This window comes from Copadichromis virginalis, linkage group LG4 (genome assembly GCF_057382275.1).
Source record: "Copadichromis virginalis isolate Kocher_CV1m ecotype Utaka linkage group LG4, C_Virginalis_male_GT1.1, whole genome shotgun sequence".
Classification (NCBI taxonomy): Eukaryota; Metazoa; Chordata; class Actinopteri; order Cichliformes; family Cichlidae; genus Copadichromis; species Copadichromis virginalis.
The window spans coordinates 21,964,005-21,982,103 of record NC_140621.1 but is presented as its reverse complement, the minus strand read 5'-3'; the positions used below and the strand labels follow the sequence as shown (position 1 = coordinate 21,982,103).

The 18,099-nt window shown below is 37.6% G+C and overlaps 1 protein-coding gene across 1 annotated transcript; it reads left to right on the top strand.

Annotated features, from left to right (window-relative positions):
• The first annotated feature begins 720 nt into the window (after positions 1–720).
• On the top strand, positions 721–17,696 carry LOC146711383 (nuclear GTPase SLIP-GC-like). Its single transcript, XM_085454218.1, has 23 exons — positions 721–942; positions 1,068–1,149; positions 1,315–1,427; positions 1,738–1,776; positions 2,738–2,776; positions 3,068–3,092; positions 3,248–3,328; positions 4,583–4,670; positions 5,447–5,663; positions 5,784–6,002; positions 7,122–7,325; positions 7,422–7,597; positions 11,220–11,313; positions 11,397–11,484; positions 11,603–11,724; positions 11,976–12,149; positions 13,579–13,733; positions 13,842–13,959; positions 14,071–14,179; positions 14,279–14,409; positions 14,601–14,682; positions 14,872–14,949; positions 15,103–17,696. Exons 1-23 carry the CDS (start codon positions 787–789, stop codon positions 15,219–15,221), a joined length of 2,709 nt encoding a protein of 902 aa, XP_085310344.1. The 5' UTR covers positions 721–786; the 3' UTR covers positions 15,222–17,696.
• Positions 17,697–18,099: the final 403 nt, after the last annotated feature.

Below are 18,099 nucleotides of genomic sequence, written 5' to 3'. Positions count from 1 at the left end.
ATGTTTTGTTTTCGTGCCAGCAATAAAGCTGAGGTTTTGAGTTGCATTCTGTTTTCCGAGTCCTGCATTTGGATCCTCATCTCCGCCTGCCCGCACACAGAGCCCTGACACTACCTTACAATACCAAGAGCCCTGAGGCAACTGTTGTCGTGATTTGGGGCTCTACAAATGAAATTGAATTGAACTGAATTGGACTGACTGGAATAGTAAGAATTAAGAATTTTTTACAAAGTGTTCACCCAACATTGTCTCACACCTTTGTTATTCGTACATAGCCAACATGTGGCAGCATATAATAAAAACTATGGTGATATTTTTAATCTAAGTACCTTAATTTAGTAAGGCAACTTTGCCTAACGTTAGTGGCTCCATAATATAGATATTTTCTGTTTGCCCGAGAAGTGAAAGATCCCTGCTTTGATCCTGATTAGCTGCACAAATTACTAACATATGAAGCTGTCTGTTGTTATGAGCTCTTCTGAAAAAGGGAACCGCTGAAAGTGTTTTTTCTTCTTTTTTTAATGTTTTGACTTCCTGTGTACTTTAAGTATACATAAAACTGTGTTTTTGTCTTGTTTTAACCTATAATATTTGAAAACTTTAATCCCTTTGATTTATTTTAAACAACAACAAAAATCCACTTTCTCCGAGGCAGGTTGTTACCTGTCTGCCAGCCACTCCCATCTACGCTGAGCAAACATATCTCTACTTCCTGCTTTTCTCAGTTCTGCTTTTCCCTGCGCTCACTTTACTCATGTTGGATTTACATTTCTATTTTATGTATAGATGCAGTTGCAATTGTGCAGTCTGAGCCACACAGTTCCAGTTTGTGGACTTTGCTTTTTGCTCGATTTCTTTCTTCCCGCCTGTTCCCTGTTTGTGTCTCACTGCTTACTTCACATCTCCCTCAGCAGCCTTTTCCAGCATTACTTTCAACAAAATGTGAGTTTGAACTTTTAATCTGAATTTAATATCAGTGTCTCTGATTGCATTAATGGAGACGTTTGTCACAATATCTAATCTTTAAAGCAGTATTGTCTGGTTAAATATTGCATTTTATCTTACAGTTTCATTTCTTGGTCATGGATGATTTCGTAAGAACCAAACTGGTTGAATGGGGGCTAAGTGAGTGGGTGGAGAAATTTAAAGGTAAAGTATTAACGTGAATCTGTGATGGGTACAGATATTGATCCTGATTAGATCTGTAAACTGTAAAACAGCTCAGATCTGTGCCCATAGCTTTTTCATTTATTTAGTATTCCTGAAACAAGTTAAGAATAATCTTGATCTCTGCAACTTTATTTTTAATTACAGATCAAGAAATTGACGCAGGAATTATTTGTGAGCTTGATGATCGAGAAATTGAGAATTTGATCACAAAAGCTGGACCAAGAATGAGATTCAAGAAGAACCTCAAGCTGTTAAAGGTAATTACATTTTTTTTAAACAATCATTGTTATTTTAGTGTACAGCGCTGAATTTTTGTTAGAATTATCTGGATATTGAAAAATGTGCTGGCAGTAATATTATGCAGTGTAATTTTTGTTAAATGTTTACTAATATGGATTTACAATGTTTTGATTGTACAGGAAAAACAAAACACAAAGTTACAAACTATTTTGTTGCCTTGAGATTTTCTATCTTTATCTATATCTATCTGTATCTATACGAGAAATAAAAAAAATTAGTACATGTTTAAGTCCTCATTATATTTGGCTTTGCACTTTTTATCTGCAGCATGAAAAGGAGCATAAAGAAGCAGCTGATTTGGTTCAGGTAAGAATTATACTGAACTTCAGACATATGAGCCAACTGCCTGAGACAAAGTAAAACTCCTTTCTTTTGCCTTTAGGCATACAGTATTAATTTTAGTGACCTCCCATTAAGGTAAGCAGTGTCTCATCAATTTGGAGAAAAACAGTTAGAGACATGAATGGGTTAGCAATGTGCCCGGGGCATCTGTTTAATACTATGCTTCCTCCTCATCATCACCCAGTCATCTTGTTTCCCCGACTGCTCAGGACAATCTGCCAGAGGGAGCTAACCTCTGGGAAGCTACCTTTAGCTGCACGGGCTAAAGAGGCCTGGATAGCTATGGGATTTTTAAGGGTGTGAAACAGAGTCTACAATTCTGTGATCCTGGCCTCCAGAGCTGCCGATAGGCTACATTTTTTGCAAGTATCATTATTGCTGAAGGAGGCTGAGGAGTAACTAAACATCTGACACAATGAGCAGGAAAGTGCAGGAGGGACAGGTGAAAAGGCCATGCCTCTAATGAGTTGGCTATGGCCAAGCTAAGCTAGTGAACCACTGAAGACACAGTGAGTGAATACACAGAGTGAATACACAGAGTGTGTGAAGATTACACCTTGAAATAAGTTCTAAGTTTTTAATTAAATTGGCTACGCAGATAAGCTACATAAAAGCATCACTGTGTGTTGGAACAAGAAGTGATAGTTTACCGCAGAGAGCGAACACCAGCGACCCACTGGTGTTTGACAGCATCTCACTGGCAGTAGTTATTTGTAGAGTAATTTTATTAATTCTTAACTAATATAATTTGAGTTGTTTTGATTGTGGCAGGAAGAACAAAACTCAAATCAGGAAACAGTCATTACTTTTCAAGTCAGTTTAAAACTGTTTTTTCCTTCAGATTGAATGTCCATACGACAAATACAATTTTAATACATGTTTAAGAGGTTAATATTAAACACTGCTTTGCACTTTTTATCTGCAGTGTGAACAGGAGCATGAAGAAGCAGCTGATGTGGTTCAGGTAAGGGTTATACTGAATTTCAGACATATGAGCCAACTGCCTGAGACAAAGTAAAGCTCCATTGGGACTGGGACTTAATTATGTAAAACAACTGTCTCGTCGGATCACTGATATTTAGTAAGAAGAAGGTTATTGTAATTTATTTTTCATCAGTCTGCTGGTTAATAAAAAATAACTGCATTTAAGTTTGTTGATTGTAAAACTTATATGTTAGTGTCCTTTAAATGCTGTTAAAGAACAATACCAATGCAAATAGTAATAATTTCCTGTATAACTCATATTCATCCTCAGGTCTTGCCATCCACAAGTGATACAGGTGAGACACACGCATCGTATTTATTGCATCTCATATTATTCTGTTTTAAAGGCACTAATATTTTTTGCAATCTACATAACTTTACTAAGAATAGATTTACTGAGAGAAACACGTTTTTCTTTTCTTATTTTTTGTTGTTGTTTTTATCCAATCAGGAAAGAGAAAATCAGACCTTCAAAGTGACAGGTTGCAGTCACCAGCTAAGCGACAACGTCTGTCTATGCCAGGATTTGAAGGTATTTACGTTTCTTACTAAACAGTGTCACAGTTTAAGGGTTAAACCTCTGTGCAGCACAATTTGTCCAACATCTTTGATGCTAGAATTTAGGGGTGGGTTTTTATAATTGATTCATCGATTAAAATCAATTCTGGCTTGGATAACGTAAATCTCACAAACTTTCAACAACCACCAAACAGTTAAGACAGTAAATGAGAGCAGGTACAGGGATTCTGCACAAAGACTTAAACACACAGCGCAACCCGCAGATCAGAATCAGTTAGATGTCGCCTTTCTCACAGTCGGGGCTGAAAGCCGACAGCTTGCTGATTCTGATCTGTCGGCGGGTCCGCGCTTTGTGTTCACGCCCTTTTTGCGCTGATCATAAAGCTGTTAGTTTGATGTCTCTCCAAACAATATTGACCGAACCAGCAGCAAAAGAAGATCCAAACGCTTCACATAAACATCGTCATGAATTCACTCTGACTTTTACTGTTTTGCTTCCACCATGATGCACAGCTCTCTCTCGCTCTCTCTCTGTACTTCATTATTCGCTTGCTTGTTAGGCACAAGTCTACCGTTGTTTACAGCGCTGTCGGCCTACTTTTTTGTTTTGTTTTATATACTTCCGAAAAGAAAACCTAATTTCTGCTGTTCAATACTGAACAAATGTAAACTTTTTCAGAGGTAATGTTCATGTGCTGATTAATGGTTTTCTTTGGTTTTTATGTACTGCAGAATATTTTTATAAAATCTAGGCCAGGAAAATCACCTTCATGTTTTTCTGTGTTTTATCTTCAGCTACTTTGACACAAAGGCATCTGCTGTGGCGCTCACACCTTTGATAAAGTCTTGCGAGTGTCAGCTTCCTTTTTATAGATACAAAAATATGTAAATGTAATGATCTGAATTATAATATTTCTGACTGTCAAAATTTCCCAGATTCAAATCGAATTGAATCGAATCGAATTAAATCGAATCGTGGATCGAATCGATTCGGGACCTTGTGAATCGGAATTGAATCGATTCTAGAAATCAGTGACGATACCCAGCCCTACTAGAAATTACTTTTTCTTTGGGCTTTTGTCAAAATGTAACAGTCACATGATGCATGGTATATTAGGGTTAATTGGTAAGTGGTCACATTATGGTCCTGATATACTCTAATTCACACAGGTTTGCTTTGTTTGTTTTTTTAACATGAGATTTTACATTTTCTGTTTATTCTAGTCTATAATTCCTTATAAATACTTCTTTACTTTTTTGTCCACAGAATCAATCATACTGTCTGATGTGAAAAGCATCATGACATTTGTACATGCCAGACTAAATGACCAAGACAAACTCAGTGCTTTCTTGAAGTGAGTATTATGTTTTTTTAATATTTTGTAATGTATGGGCCTGGTTCCACTCCTGATCACGTGACAGTTTCACAAACAAATCACAGAGAGTTTGTTTTTAAAGAAAGCAAAAATGCAGAAAATATCTGTAAAACATCCTCAGAAGCTGCTAGTTATGTGTAATTGAGTCACACGGAGAAGATGGTCCCTTTTCAAGAGTCTTGACTCACACAAAAATGAGCAGTATATTCACATGAACGCAACAATTAAAATAATTCAGTCCAAACACACTTTATGGAAGTCACACTGGTTATACCAAGAAACAGTCACAGGAATGAGTAACTACATTGATGAGGATTTAGAATCAGTACTAATTGCACGTCTTTGGACTGTTGGAGAAAGACAGAGTACCGGGAGAGAACCGAGGCAAACATGGAGATAAACTCAAAATAAAAAGTTCCCAAGCCAGATGTTGGTGTGAGACAACAGTGCTAAACATCATGCCACCGTGCTGCCTGAACATGAATCCTTTTGGTTCTTTCCTTTCTTGTGTCAGATTGTATGACACAAACTGCTGACATACAGCAGTACAATTATAGATGCTGAAATAATTCAGTAGTAAAATAAAACAACATATAATAAACAATTTGTGGAACCAGTGTATAAAACTAGTAATGATTCATTGAAAAATCACTACCATGATTATAACTCTCTTTTAAACTCTCACTTTTAAAGCATGTTTAAAAATGTTTTCATGACTGAATCGTTTAACCCATATTTAAAATCTTGTTCAACAGGAAAAAGATCAGTGATTTGGAGACAGACAAGAGGGAGCTGGTTGGCGTCTTTGGTAAAACTGGGGCTGGAAAGAGCTCTTTGATAAATGCCATCATCAAAGAGAAGAATCTTTTACCCTCAGGACTCATCAATGCCTGCACCTCAGTCATGATCAAAGTGGAAGCCAACACACGTAGCACAAAGTATGAAGCAGAAATTGAGTTCATCACAAAGGAGGTAAAATGAGTTCTGAAAGTCTGATTTTTACTTAAACCTATAACATGTGTTAGAGTCCAGTTCTTGCGGTTTAAGGTTGGGTACATACCTCAATAAATTGCTTGTCATCTATTTTTGTAGGAGTGGAACGATGAGTTGTGGTCATTTCAGCATCAGCTTCTTGGCAATAATAAAAATCAGGAAAAGGAAGACGATGATTATCATGATGCTGTTGAAAAGCTGACAGCACTGTATGGAGAAGACTGGATAAGGTCCTTTGAAAACCTCATGGAGAACAAATATTTCAGAGAAATTCCAGAATTTCTCCAATCCAGGCGAAAGATTTTGACATGTGAATCAGTAAGACAAACTCATATTACTACTATAACAGACAGCCATGATAGACTACACACTGGGGATGCTGGGAAATGCACACAGGTGAAACTAGGACAACCTGGACACAAAAGGAAACTGACCAAATTATCAGATTATGCTGAGATCCCATAACTACCTGCTCTAATTAAATGGGTTACCAACTGCTAGTAATACAGAAGGAGCAGAAGAAATTACATAATAGTCATGCTGTGAGTGAGACGACGTAGCACGTAATAACATCATATTACTACTATAACAGACAGCCATGATAGATTACCCAGTGGCAATGCTGGGAAGGGCACACAGGTGAAACTAGCACAACCTAAACACAAAAGGGAACTGAAAAAATTAACAAAAGACTAAGAGCTAGAAACAAAGTTCACTTCTGAAAACAGAATGCAGCATAGAGTCAAAAGTCCAAAAAACAAAACACTGAAAACAGATCCACTGATCGAAACAGATCTTACTGAGATCCCACAATGATCTTTAGATGATCACATTTCCAGAAAAAAATCTCTTCTTGTAATAACTGTGGTTAACAAGACCCAAGACTGGTCCAGGTCTGGTTTTGTAGAGCATGATTTTCTTCTTCTTCTTCTTCTTCTTAAATCGCAGTCAGAACCTTTACGTCTTTACACAACAGTGATCAGTTCCCTATTTTAACCTACTCTTACACTTTAAATTGCTCCGTAGAAATTCACTGCTGAGCAAATTCAGCAAAGACTGAATCAAAGTGGCCACAAAGTAAATCAGTGTCTGACAGTCAGTTAAAGTGGACAACTGTGCAAAATGCCGACATGAAGTAGTTTCTGCTAATAGTAATACTGGCTGTTGAGAACAAGAGTGTTCATAGCATGATTTAAATAGAGAATAAAAATTAAATAAATCCTAAAAATCTATTTTCATTTTGGATTTGATTGATGTTTTTTTTGGTCCAATATAACACAAGGGGAAGCTTGTACATGACACAATCTGATCATTTAAATCTAAAACTTAACACTAATTACTTAACCTTTTTTATGTCACTGACTTTTTAATGATTTCTATAAAGCACATTCTGTGAGGACTGAAATTAAACTGCACTGCTTTTACTATTTATTGCAGGCTAATGAACTTTCTGCACAATTTGTCAAGTACACAAGAAGTGATTCAAAACAAGGAGAAGGCAATGAAGGAAAAAAGTGGTTTTGGCCGCTAGTGAAGTGTGTGACTGTCAGGGTGCCAAACAATCCTTTTCTCCAGCATGTCACACTTGTGGACCTTCCTGGAAATGGCAATTGCAAGAGCAGGAGCGAAATGTGGAGACAAGTAATTTTTCACATCAACTTCTTGTTGTTTTTCTGGTGTTGTTTTAACATCTTTTGTATTAATTATTTATAATTGACGTGCTATAATTTTTTTCAGATTGTTGGAGATTGTTCTACTGTGTGGATTGTGGCTGAAATTACTCGGGCAGCATCAGAGAAAGAGGCCTGGGAGATTCTAAAAAGTGCACATGGCCTCATTGGAAATGGTGGCGAATGTCAGCAAATTCACTTTATCTGCACCAAGTCTGATCTTCTTGATGATTCTGATGATCTGTAAGTACATTTTGAATGCTGAGCAACTACAAGGTGTTTTCATGTAAGATCAATGCAGGCTAGAGAAAAAATGAAGCACTTGGTTGAGCCTTTGTTGTAATTAATACAGAACATTTGGGTCAAAAGGAGTCTGAGAGGCAGATACAATTTTATAAAGTTTACTGAAGATGGTGGACTGAGTAATACACAGAGAGGGAGGGGAATAGAGGAGAGTGGGAAAGGCAGTGGTAGAGGGACAGCAAGAGAGAAGAGGGTGAGCAATAACAGCAGAGCAGGAGGAGAAAGAGATGAAACTGACATCGTGGCAGCTTTAATGTATGTTGCACATAATCTATGAGATTATAGGAAATCGTGCATATCCTGGTCCTTACAGTCGAGTAATTCAACAATTTTACATTGTAAAGCAAAAGTGCCATTACACTGTCCTTCAGCAACAAAGTTAAAATAGTTGCTGTGACAAAAAAAACCATTTGTATGTGAGCATGTCAGCGTGTGGTGACATCACGATCCAAATAAACATGCTGGCCTTTCTCCAAGTGCTTTAGAATAAATGCTACCAGTCTCCCATATTTGCGAGTTTGTTTGGCTTTTTTTAACAGTCAAAATAAATACATTAAATAAATAAAGTCATATCATTATAAACTGGATCCGCAAGGCAGACTTGCACAACTAATATGACATTTAATAGGTTTATTTACAATGAAAGAAATATATAAAATGAACTGGTGAATTAGTGGAGAGCAACACCCTAAGGTGGCAGAGAAGCAGTGCCACAGCCAGTCTTTAAACACAATTTAGGCGATGACCATGAGTTACAGGTGTGCAACAGCCAGGGAAAGCTCAGCTTTGTCAGAAAGGGAGCCTCCCACATTTCCACCTGAAGACCAAAGCTACGTCCACACCTACATGGGTATTTTTGAAAACGCAGCTTTTCCAATGCGTTTGGGCTTTTTGTCCGCACGTAAACTGTGTTTTGTATCACTAATAACTGAGATTTTTTTTTTTAACTCGTGCCAGCGTGGATATTTTTGAAAACTCCGTTTCTGTGTTTAACTCGAATACAGAGATTTCGTCACGCAACGTTTTGACATCATGCTGTACACCAAAATATTGTTTAGATGAAATGAATTTCTACAATGGTGGATTTACACAGTATACTGTTGCTGTTAATCTTACTATCTGCAGTTTTTAGACGCTTACATATACACCCGCAGTTACTGTCCCTCCATTTTGAAAGACAGGAGTCAGAAGAGGTGTCCAAATTCATGGGCTGCATCCTGCTGAGGCCGCATTTCTTGGCCGATTACATCACAGCAACGCAATGAGGGCTGTCCAAATTCGTAGACTCCCTACGAATGCGGCCAACGAATGCGTCCCTCATTTCCCCAGATTTGAAGGATGGGTTGGGTGTATCCTTCGTGGCCCACCATATCCCAGAATTCATAGCGCGGCCAAGACAATTCCAGTTTCCAACAATGGCGGCAGTTTATCAAAACATCACATATTTGCAAAAGTGCTCCGACTTTTTCGGATACGTCTGTTACCCAGGAGCTCGATAGCTCGAGAACAGCAAACTCCTGGCACATTGTTTTCAAACCTCCCGCGGTCTTTCGCTAATCAGGTTAAACATGATCTCATCAAATAAAGTCACTTAGATAACTGAAAATGTTATTGTTTGGCTTTTTTCAGTGTTTTATTTGTTTGTGTAAATCATTTTGGCTGAGATTAAAATTATTAGATTATAGTAGATTAAATAAAACTTTATTAATCCCTTGGGTGGGTTCTTCCAGGGTTTTTACACAGCTGAATAAACGTCAAACAGAAAACTGATTAAACAGAAGTGTGAGATGATCGAGAATTTATGCCAGTGTCCTGTTATATTTTAGATAGCAAGGAGCAGACGACTGAGTTTATTAAACTCCGAGACAGCTGGTGACGCAAAATTGAAGGCTAGATCGTCCAATTTCACAGTTGCTCACTTCTGGCCTACCCGGCCTCCTGAGGACCCGGCCCATGTAGACCGCGAAGGCCGGGTCCTCAGGAGGATGCAGTCTATGAATTTGGACACCCCTAGAGTGAACTTCGGACGTGGCTTCTACATTAAACAGAAGCCAAATCCCGATGCCAACACGTCGTTGTTTTTGAATAAATTTAATTTTTTTAAATTAAATATTTGTATGCTGTATGCATCTTGTCTATTCCTAAATTGTGAGTCTACACCAGCCATATTTCACAGCGCTGTGACTTATGATTTTGAATCACTCAGACTAATGTAGTAACGCGTTACTTTTTTCAAGTAACGAGTAAAGTAAGGGATTACTGTTGCAAAAACAGTAATTAGATTACCGTTACTTTCCCGTAGGAACGCTGCATTACTGCGTTACTAAAACCGTGATTTTTTTTTTTGCGAGAATGTCTCATGACAGTGACATAAGCGAGTGCGACGTTCGTGACAGATCGACGACGTTCTGTGTGCAGATCAACAATGGATAATATATCGAGTGTGGGAGAGAGTATGAGCGTGCAGCGTTTAAAGCGTGGAAGTACTGACCTTTGAGTTTGATTCCATAAAAAGTGACAAAAACATTAGTGTCCGTTGTGCATGGGAAGAAAACTTCTTTTTACAGCGAAAAAACCCCCTAAACTTCCAAGCAAGCACCAAGTCCGCTACGACATAATGGGAAATTCACAGAGAAACTCGCGGATTCTTCCACTGACCGCTGCGGCACACCTGCACCAGGGGAAACCTCCGCCTACCCTACTCCTGCTTTACAGGTGAAAATAGAGCAACAGGAGCGCTAGTCTTTGACTTTATTTATTTTCTGCTGTGTTTTCTTCCAGTCAGAGAATGTTGCATATAAAATTTAATTAAATTTTTGCTTGATGCATAAAGTTAAATAGTTAAAACGAATAAAACAAGTTTTAAAAAAGGACTTTTCCATTTGATTACATTTTGTATGATGGATTATGCAGAAAAAGTAGAATTGGGCTGAGAGATCTATCGCTTTATCACCTCTTCAGGTTGTAAATTGTGTTTATAAAAAGTAACTAAGTAATTAATTACTTTAGAAAATAAGTAATCAGTAAAGTAATGGGATTACTTTTTGGGGGAAGTAATCAGTAATTAGTTACTGATTACTTTTTTCAAGTAACTTGACCAACACTGATTGTCAGTTTCGTTCTTATTTGAATAAACCAGTGAGGCAAAATCCAAAATACTGTCTTTAGTTATTAACATTATTCAAATAATGAAAGCGTTTGAAAATGGCACTTGAAAAGTAACACAAAAGTAGTTGCCTTTTCAGAAAAACCAAAACTTTTCAGAAGTACTTAAGGTTTTGTGTTTACCTGTTCCCTCCCAAGAAGGTTAGGATTTGGCATGTTCTTGACAGCGTTTTACTTTGTGTTTGCGTTTACATGTGAACAGAGATATATTTTTTAAACTGCACATGTGGATTGGGGTTTTTTTAAACGAAGACAAAAAATCTCAGTTTTCAAAAATACCCGTGGACATGTGGACATAACTCAAGAGTAAATCAAAACCACCCAGCCTGCCCCAAATTAATGATGGTGATAATAATAGTGATGATGGTAACAGTACATATATGCAAATTTCATGTAGTTCATCAGCTGATGTCCATGATCGAATAGTTAAAAGAAACATTCAAGCCAAGGATGGAGTAAAGAAAGCATTCAACAAGCGAACCAAGATTAAGGTGAGTTTTATAGGCTTACAGAAAATAATACAGACTCTCCACAGTTGTAAGGATGCTTTAAAATTAAATCATTTTCCCCCCAGAAACACTTCACTGATGACAGTTTCAAAGTGTTCACAGTGAGCTCCAGAGAGTTCCTAAAAGGGAAGTATCTAAGTCCAAAAGAAACTGGTAGGTGAAGTCTTGATGCACATGTTGTTTTAGTTTGCTCTGACTGAAAGAAAAAAACGTTTAGTTTGAATTAAAATATGTAATGTCAAACTGTGGCACTGAAATTTCTTCTTAACAGAAATAACCAAACTTCAGAGATTTTTGCAAGAGCTCAATGACTGTCACTCAGAGACAGTAAACTATGTGAGTGGAGCTTATGGGATTCTTGCTTTGATTCAAGGAGCCAACTCCAGAGGAGTGGTAAGGTCAAGTAAAAGATATACAACAACATTGTCTTACATTTTGGGATTTCTCAATTGTCTTTGTGTTTCTTATTTAGTTTTTAAAAAAAATAATTTATGGGTTATTACTTATCTCATGCATTTTTGCTGTTATATTTAGCTTCTCAGGTTCTTATTACAGAAAAGTGATTTTTAAAACCAACTGAATTCAAGAACCTATAAGAAACGACAAGTAGTTTTTATGGTTTTATTACTTCAAATATTTTTCAGGATAGTAAAAAAGGCGAGGTGTTTGCAGAACTTGAGAGAATCATGAACTTCCAACTTGAAAATGTCCGAAAAGAAATGGAAGAGACCATAATGGCTTTTGAAAAATGTCTTAATGATGGCGTTGAGAAATCCAAAGGTTCATATGGAGAAAAACTCAAGAACTTCTTGTATCGTGTATGTATTTTAAATATAGTTACAAAAAATTTACAGATTTAACAGTAATATGTACACTCAACAAAAATATAAACGCAACACCTTTGTTACTGCTCCCATTCCCCATGGGATGGACGTAGAGACCTAAAATTCATTCCAGATACACAATATAACCATCCCTCCCAAACAAATCAGTCCAAATGTGTGGTAGTGGGCACATCTGCTATATTGAGATAATCCATCCCACCTCACAGGTGTGCCACATCATGATGCTGATCTGACATCATGAGTAGTGCACAGGTGTACCTCAGACTGCCCACAACAAAAGGCCACCCTGGAATGTGCAGCTTTTTGCGCTATTGGGGGTCTGGGGACCCAGAACCGGTTAGTATCTGGTGTGACCACCATTTGCCTCATGCAGTGCAACACATCGTCGCATGGAGTCTATCAGATTGTCAATTGTGGCCTGTGGAATGTTGGTCCACTCCACTTCAATGGCTGTGCGAGGTTGTTGGATATTCGTGGGAACTGGTACACGCTGTCGTATACGCCGGTCAAGCACATCCCGAACATGCTCAATGGGTGACATGTCCGGTGAGTATGCTGGCCATGCAAGAACTGGGACATTCTCAGCTGCCATCTGCCCTGAACAATATGAACCATGATTCATCCGTGAAGCGCACACCTCTCCAACGTGCCAGACGCCATCGAATGTGAGCATTTGCCCACACAAGTCTGTTACGGCGACGAGCTGGAGTCAGGTCAAGACCCCGATGAGGACGACGGGCATGCAGTTGAGCGTCCCTGAGACGGTTTCTGACAGTTTGTGCAGAAATTGTTTGGTTGTGCAAACCAATTGTTCCAGCAGCTGTCTGGGTGGCTGGTCTCAGACGATCTTGGAGGTGAACCTGCTGGATGTGGAGGTCCTGGGCTGGTGTGGTTACACGAGGTCTGCGGTTGTGAGGCCGGTTGGATGTGCTGCCATATTCCCTGAAACGCCTGTGGAGACGGCTTATGGTTGAGAAATGAACATTCAATGCACGGGCGACAGATCTGGTTGACATTCCTGCTGTCAGCATGCCAATTGCACGCTCCCTCATTGCTTGTGGCATCTGTGGCATTTTGCTGTGAGACAAAACTGCACATTCCAGGGTGGCCTTTTGTTGTCTGTCTGAGGTACACCTGTGCACTACTCATGATGTCAGATCAGCATCCTGATGTGGCACACCTGTGAGGTGGGATGGATTATCTCAATATAGCAGATGTGCCCACTACCACACATTTGGACTGATTTGTGACCACTGTTTGGGAGGGATGGTTATATTGTGTATCTGGAATGAATTTTAGGTCTCTACGTCCATCCCATGGGGAATGGGAGCAGTAACAAAGGTGTTGCGTTTATATTTTTGTTGAGTGTATTTAAATAATTCTGTTTTCTTTTTTGTTTTAGGGAAAGAAGGGTGGTGCTTTTCACAAGGTACTGAAGTGTGTCGTTGAGAATGGTGGCGTCCACAAACCAAAGAAAGGGACCCTAATTAACCTTAACATGAAGTTAGCTTCATGTCTGACTGACAGCATTGATGAAGAATTCAGAAAGACCTTCCCGTAAGAAAAGACAAGTTCTAAACAGTCACATAATATTATTCAAGATAATTTATAACATATAAACTTGCCAATTCTGCCATTAATAACCACAATGTTTACATGTTTTAGAAATGACTCAGAACGTGGAGCATTCAATGGAGTCATCAATGAATTTTCTCTTAACACTGATTCTCTGATTGAAAAGTACAAAAATGCTGAACTGCAGTTCAGGTTTCTCAGGACAGAGGTAAGAGATGAAACTTTCCTGTCTAAACTAATGGACAGTAAAAAAAAAAATGTTTTATGACTTTATATGATTTAAAGTGATTTTCATCCTATTTCATGTTTTGTGTCTAAGGAAGAAAAAATTAAGGCAAAACTGAACAGAACGATGCGGAAACAGAAGAAAAAAGTCTACAGCAGTCTGACAGAGACAATTGAAGACATTATGGAAGAAGGCTACTGCAGTAAGAGATAAAATCAGAGATTCACAACTTGGCACTAAAACACATATTTATCATTATTCAGAAAGAGAAATCTAATTGGAGCTTTCTGTCTTATTGTAGAGGCTGCAGAATTTGAAGGAGAAGGCACGCTGTACAACATGAGAGAGACTATTAAGGACCACGTGAACTCAAATAAGGACATGTTTGAGCAGGCAAAAAATACCATGTTGGAGAAGTTGCACAGTTTGAAGGTTTGTCATATGATTACCATATTTTGTTATAATTCACCCAAAGGCTTTTTCTATGTTTAGCTGGAATAGACTTAGACAAAAATGTATGTTCAATTTATATTTTTAATCCAGTTTGAGAAACTTCTAAATGTAATTGTATTTGACTTTAACACATTTTGATCTGTGATAAGTAATTACAATTTCTAAAATAGGTAAACATCCTGGAGATTCTGGAGAAAATTATGACGGAATCCATTGAACGTTCATTTAAAACTGATGGGAGCTCACTCCCAGGTAAACAGGACAGTTTGCTGTAATTACATTTGATAATGCTTTCTTCCTTTTCTCTTTATCTTTACAGCCTTGCACCTGATAGCACAGTCTGTTTACCTATTTGTCTATCTATTTTTTAATTAACTTAAAAATTACTGAGTGACACTGTTACTGTGGTGGGAAACAATTAAAAAATGTTTTGTTTTTCAGATGTTTCAACAGAGCTTGAGATGGTGAAGAAATATTATGATCAACTTGCAGCCACTCCAGATGATGAAACATCACTTGGTAAGTCCTTAAATGTCATCATCAGTATTACATTAAATGTTTTAAATTAAAACAATTGTCCTTAATGGAACCAATGGAAACCAAAGTTTCCATTTGTTATCGCTCTTTGTTAAACCTCTTTTTCTGTTTTTGTCATGTTTGGCTGTGTGGCAGGCAGGCAAGCAGGAGTGGTGGACCCAAAATGCAGGACTCAGACTCAAGGGATGAACTCAAAAGCTTTTATCTCAGCTTTATTTGCTGGCACAGGAAAACAAGCTTACAAAGGAAACTAAACTGAACTGGGAAAAAACATAAACTCACGGGAAACACAAGGAGATCGACACAGCACGAGGGTGAACTGACGTTAACAATGCGACAACAAGAACTAACTGATAGGGACTAAAATACACTGGTAGGCAAATGAGGAAACGAGGAACAGGTGGGAACACAGCCGGGAGAAATTAGACTAAACGAGACAGAGGAAGCGAAACTAGAAACACTGACATAAGATATGAACCTTCAAAGTAAAACAGGAAATCCACAGACTGAACACGGATAACTCTGACCAAGAACAGGAGGAACACAGTACAAGGGTCAGAGTGACATCAGGGGCAAAGGAATACACAAGCTAAGAAATATAGAACAGAAACCAAAACACCAATGTCAATACCAATCAATGTCTCAATCATTTTCAGTTGTTTTTGTTTGGTCTATTTAAAAGTTGTTTGGTGACATTTGACTTTGATTTTGAGAATGTCTGTATCTTTAATGATTCAAATCTTGAGGCTGACAGAGCAGTTTGAGGAAAAACTGAAAGAGATTTACATTACATCACTCTACATATATTTCAAATCTATTTTAATGTTTTTATTCATGAGTTTAGTTATGGCTCATTCAGATGCTAATGACATTTATATAACACATTTCAGTACATGTAAAATCAGTCTACTTAACACAGAAGATAAAAACATGGCAACACTTTATAATACAGCCCACGACTAATGCGTAATTCCCCTGTAATTAAATGGAATATCAATGTATTTTATCTAAAATTACAATTAAAATTGTAATTGTATTTACCTACAAATACTTCTAAAATGTTTAGTACTATAATCTAATGAATCCTAAAATTGATCTTGTAAACTTTGAGACAGGATTGGTCAGTTAGGGTAAGTAGCTCCATCTCCGTCCTGTAGCTACATGACTAGTTTTATCCCTCTACATTGTGTCCATCTTTTCCCTCAATTTCAGGAGTTCTTTTCACTGTGGAATTAATTGTCTGATTATGAGATTAAAAGTAGTTTTTCATCTCAACTTTTCACACTCATATATGTGTTTTTGACAGGTTTTCATACATTAGAGCCACAGCAGAGGGTGTTTTTCTTGAAAACAATATCGGAATTAGGATTAGATGGATTTGTGTATAAGAAACACCAATAGTCATAGATTTATTTGTAAAAGTTTTTTTTCAAGGACACATTCATACTTCTTGTCATGCTCTTTAATTGTACATTTCTTGCTCCCAACAACATTTCTGACTTGTCATCTATGTTTATTCTTCACAAAAAATATTACATAAACATTGTTTTGGCAGTAGTATTAGCAGAATCTGTTGTGATATTTTGACAACATTGTGTGTTGTTAACAGAATTTGACCTCTGTCACACCTAACAGCCATTTTTGTTGTTATGCAGGTCTTTCCAAGTACTCGGTGCCATTTGAGGCACTAACTCCTTCCCCACAAAAGAACTGAGTATATTTTGTATTAAAAATATATTATCACATTATTTCTAAAAGCTTGTCTTAAAATGTTACACCCAATTTATCTTTGTAATAAATTCTACATTTCAGGAAATATTATTTTCTTTTCTTTTTTTTTTAGCATGTGTTAGGTTTTGTATTGTTGATTGTCATTTATGCTTAGAAAGATTTAACCATATATGCTTAGAGGTGTATAATCAATTGTGTAGTGATAGGATGTGTGATCTTTAGCAGGCTGCAAAGGCTTGGTGTGCATTCCAGGAATGCACACCTACATCCTGGGAGCATGGGAAGAGGTCGTACCTTGTTTTAATGTTTTACGGTAGGATTAATGTAGCTATGTCAGTTTTAGTCTAAGTGCTTTTTACATATAGATGGATTGTTGGATTTTCCAGACCAGCAGGTTAAGGGAAGTCATTTATGGGGTCACACTCTGACCCCACACACTCACACACACACTTACACAACGCACAGGAAAGGTACTCTTTGTTTGTATATAGACGTCATATGTTAATGAACCTATGCATATTCATGTAACCTCAATAAAAGAGCAGTGTTACGGGGGAGCAGAGAGAGCAACTGGGGTCAAGCGAAGGAACGGCGTTTGTCCGGTTCTCTCCCGTGCACGAGGAATATGAACTTTGCCTACTTCGTGTCTTGCTTGCTGTGTAATTATATTGTCTTCAACTTTCCAGCGAATAGGTTCAAGCTACAAACCTATCAGTATGAGTATCCTAAAATGCCATCATTTTTGTTTAGGTTCAGTTGTTAATATAAGTTATAAAAATTTGACAAAAACATTTGACCTTCTTCATTACAGTTTTTCAGCCGTATTCATAATATTATAGCCAGAAGTTTATTTTATTCCACTAAGGCATTTTTCAATGCTTAAAGTCATTGAAATAAGTCTCTGAATAGTCTTTACTCCCATTACTCTTATGGAAATCCTTCTGAATTTGAATTGTTTTTTGTTGTTTTCGTTTGTTTGCTTTCTTTTTGTTTTTTGAGGGGGGAAAAAAGAACCAGAATAAATATCAATCTTTCATCAACCTTTTTCTCAGTTTTTCTGAATGATTCACAAATGTGTCAAAGCATACCCTGTCCACCCTCTTGTAGTTATTTACAGTATAAACTGATACTGCATCACATAAGTCTGTGATTCTTAACCACTGGGCCATGAGCCACACTTTGAGGGCTGGAAAAAAAAAAGGTATTTTACACCTGTGTCCCTGTCCATTAAAAATAATTTCACTTCCAATGCAGCTTCCCACCACTTGTTGGGGGTTGTTTAATCAGCCTCAATAAGCAACCAGAAGAAGACAGTCTGCCCGCTGTTTATAAATAGCAAAATATATGGAGAAGTTCTTAAAATGCAAAAATGAACATAAAAGTGACAACCCCCCGTCCACA

What these genes read in the sequence shown, in the direction of transcription:
- LOC146711383 (XM_085454218.1), top strand. Translation starts at nt 787, where the DNA reads ATGCAGTTGCAATTGTGCAGTCTGAGCCACACAGTTCCAGTTTGTGGA. An exon ending in GTGGGTGGAGAAATTTAAAG is followed by an intron (nt 1,150 to 1,314) that starts GTAAAGTATTAA and finishes TTTTAATTACAG; the next exon opens with ATCAAGAAATTGACGCAGGA. An exon ending in AAGCAGCTGATGTGGTTCAG is followed by an intron (nt 2,777 to 3,067) that starts GTAAGGGTTATA and finishes ATTCATCCTCAG; the next exon opens with GTCTTGCCATCCACAAGTGA.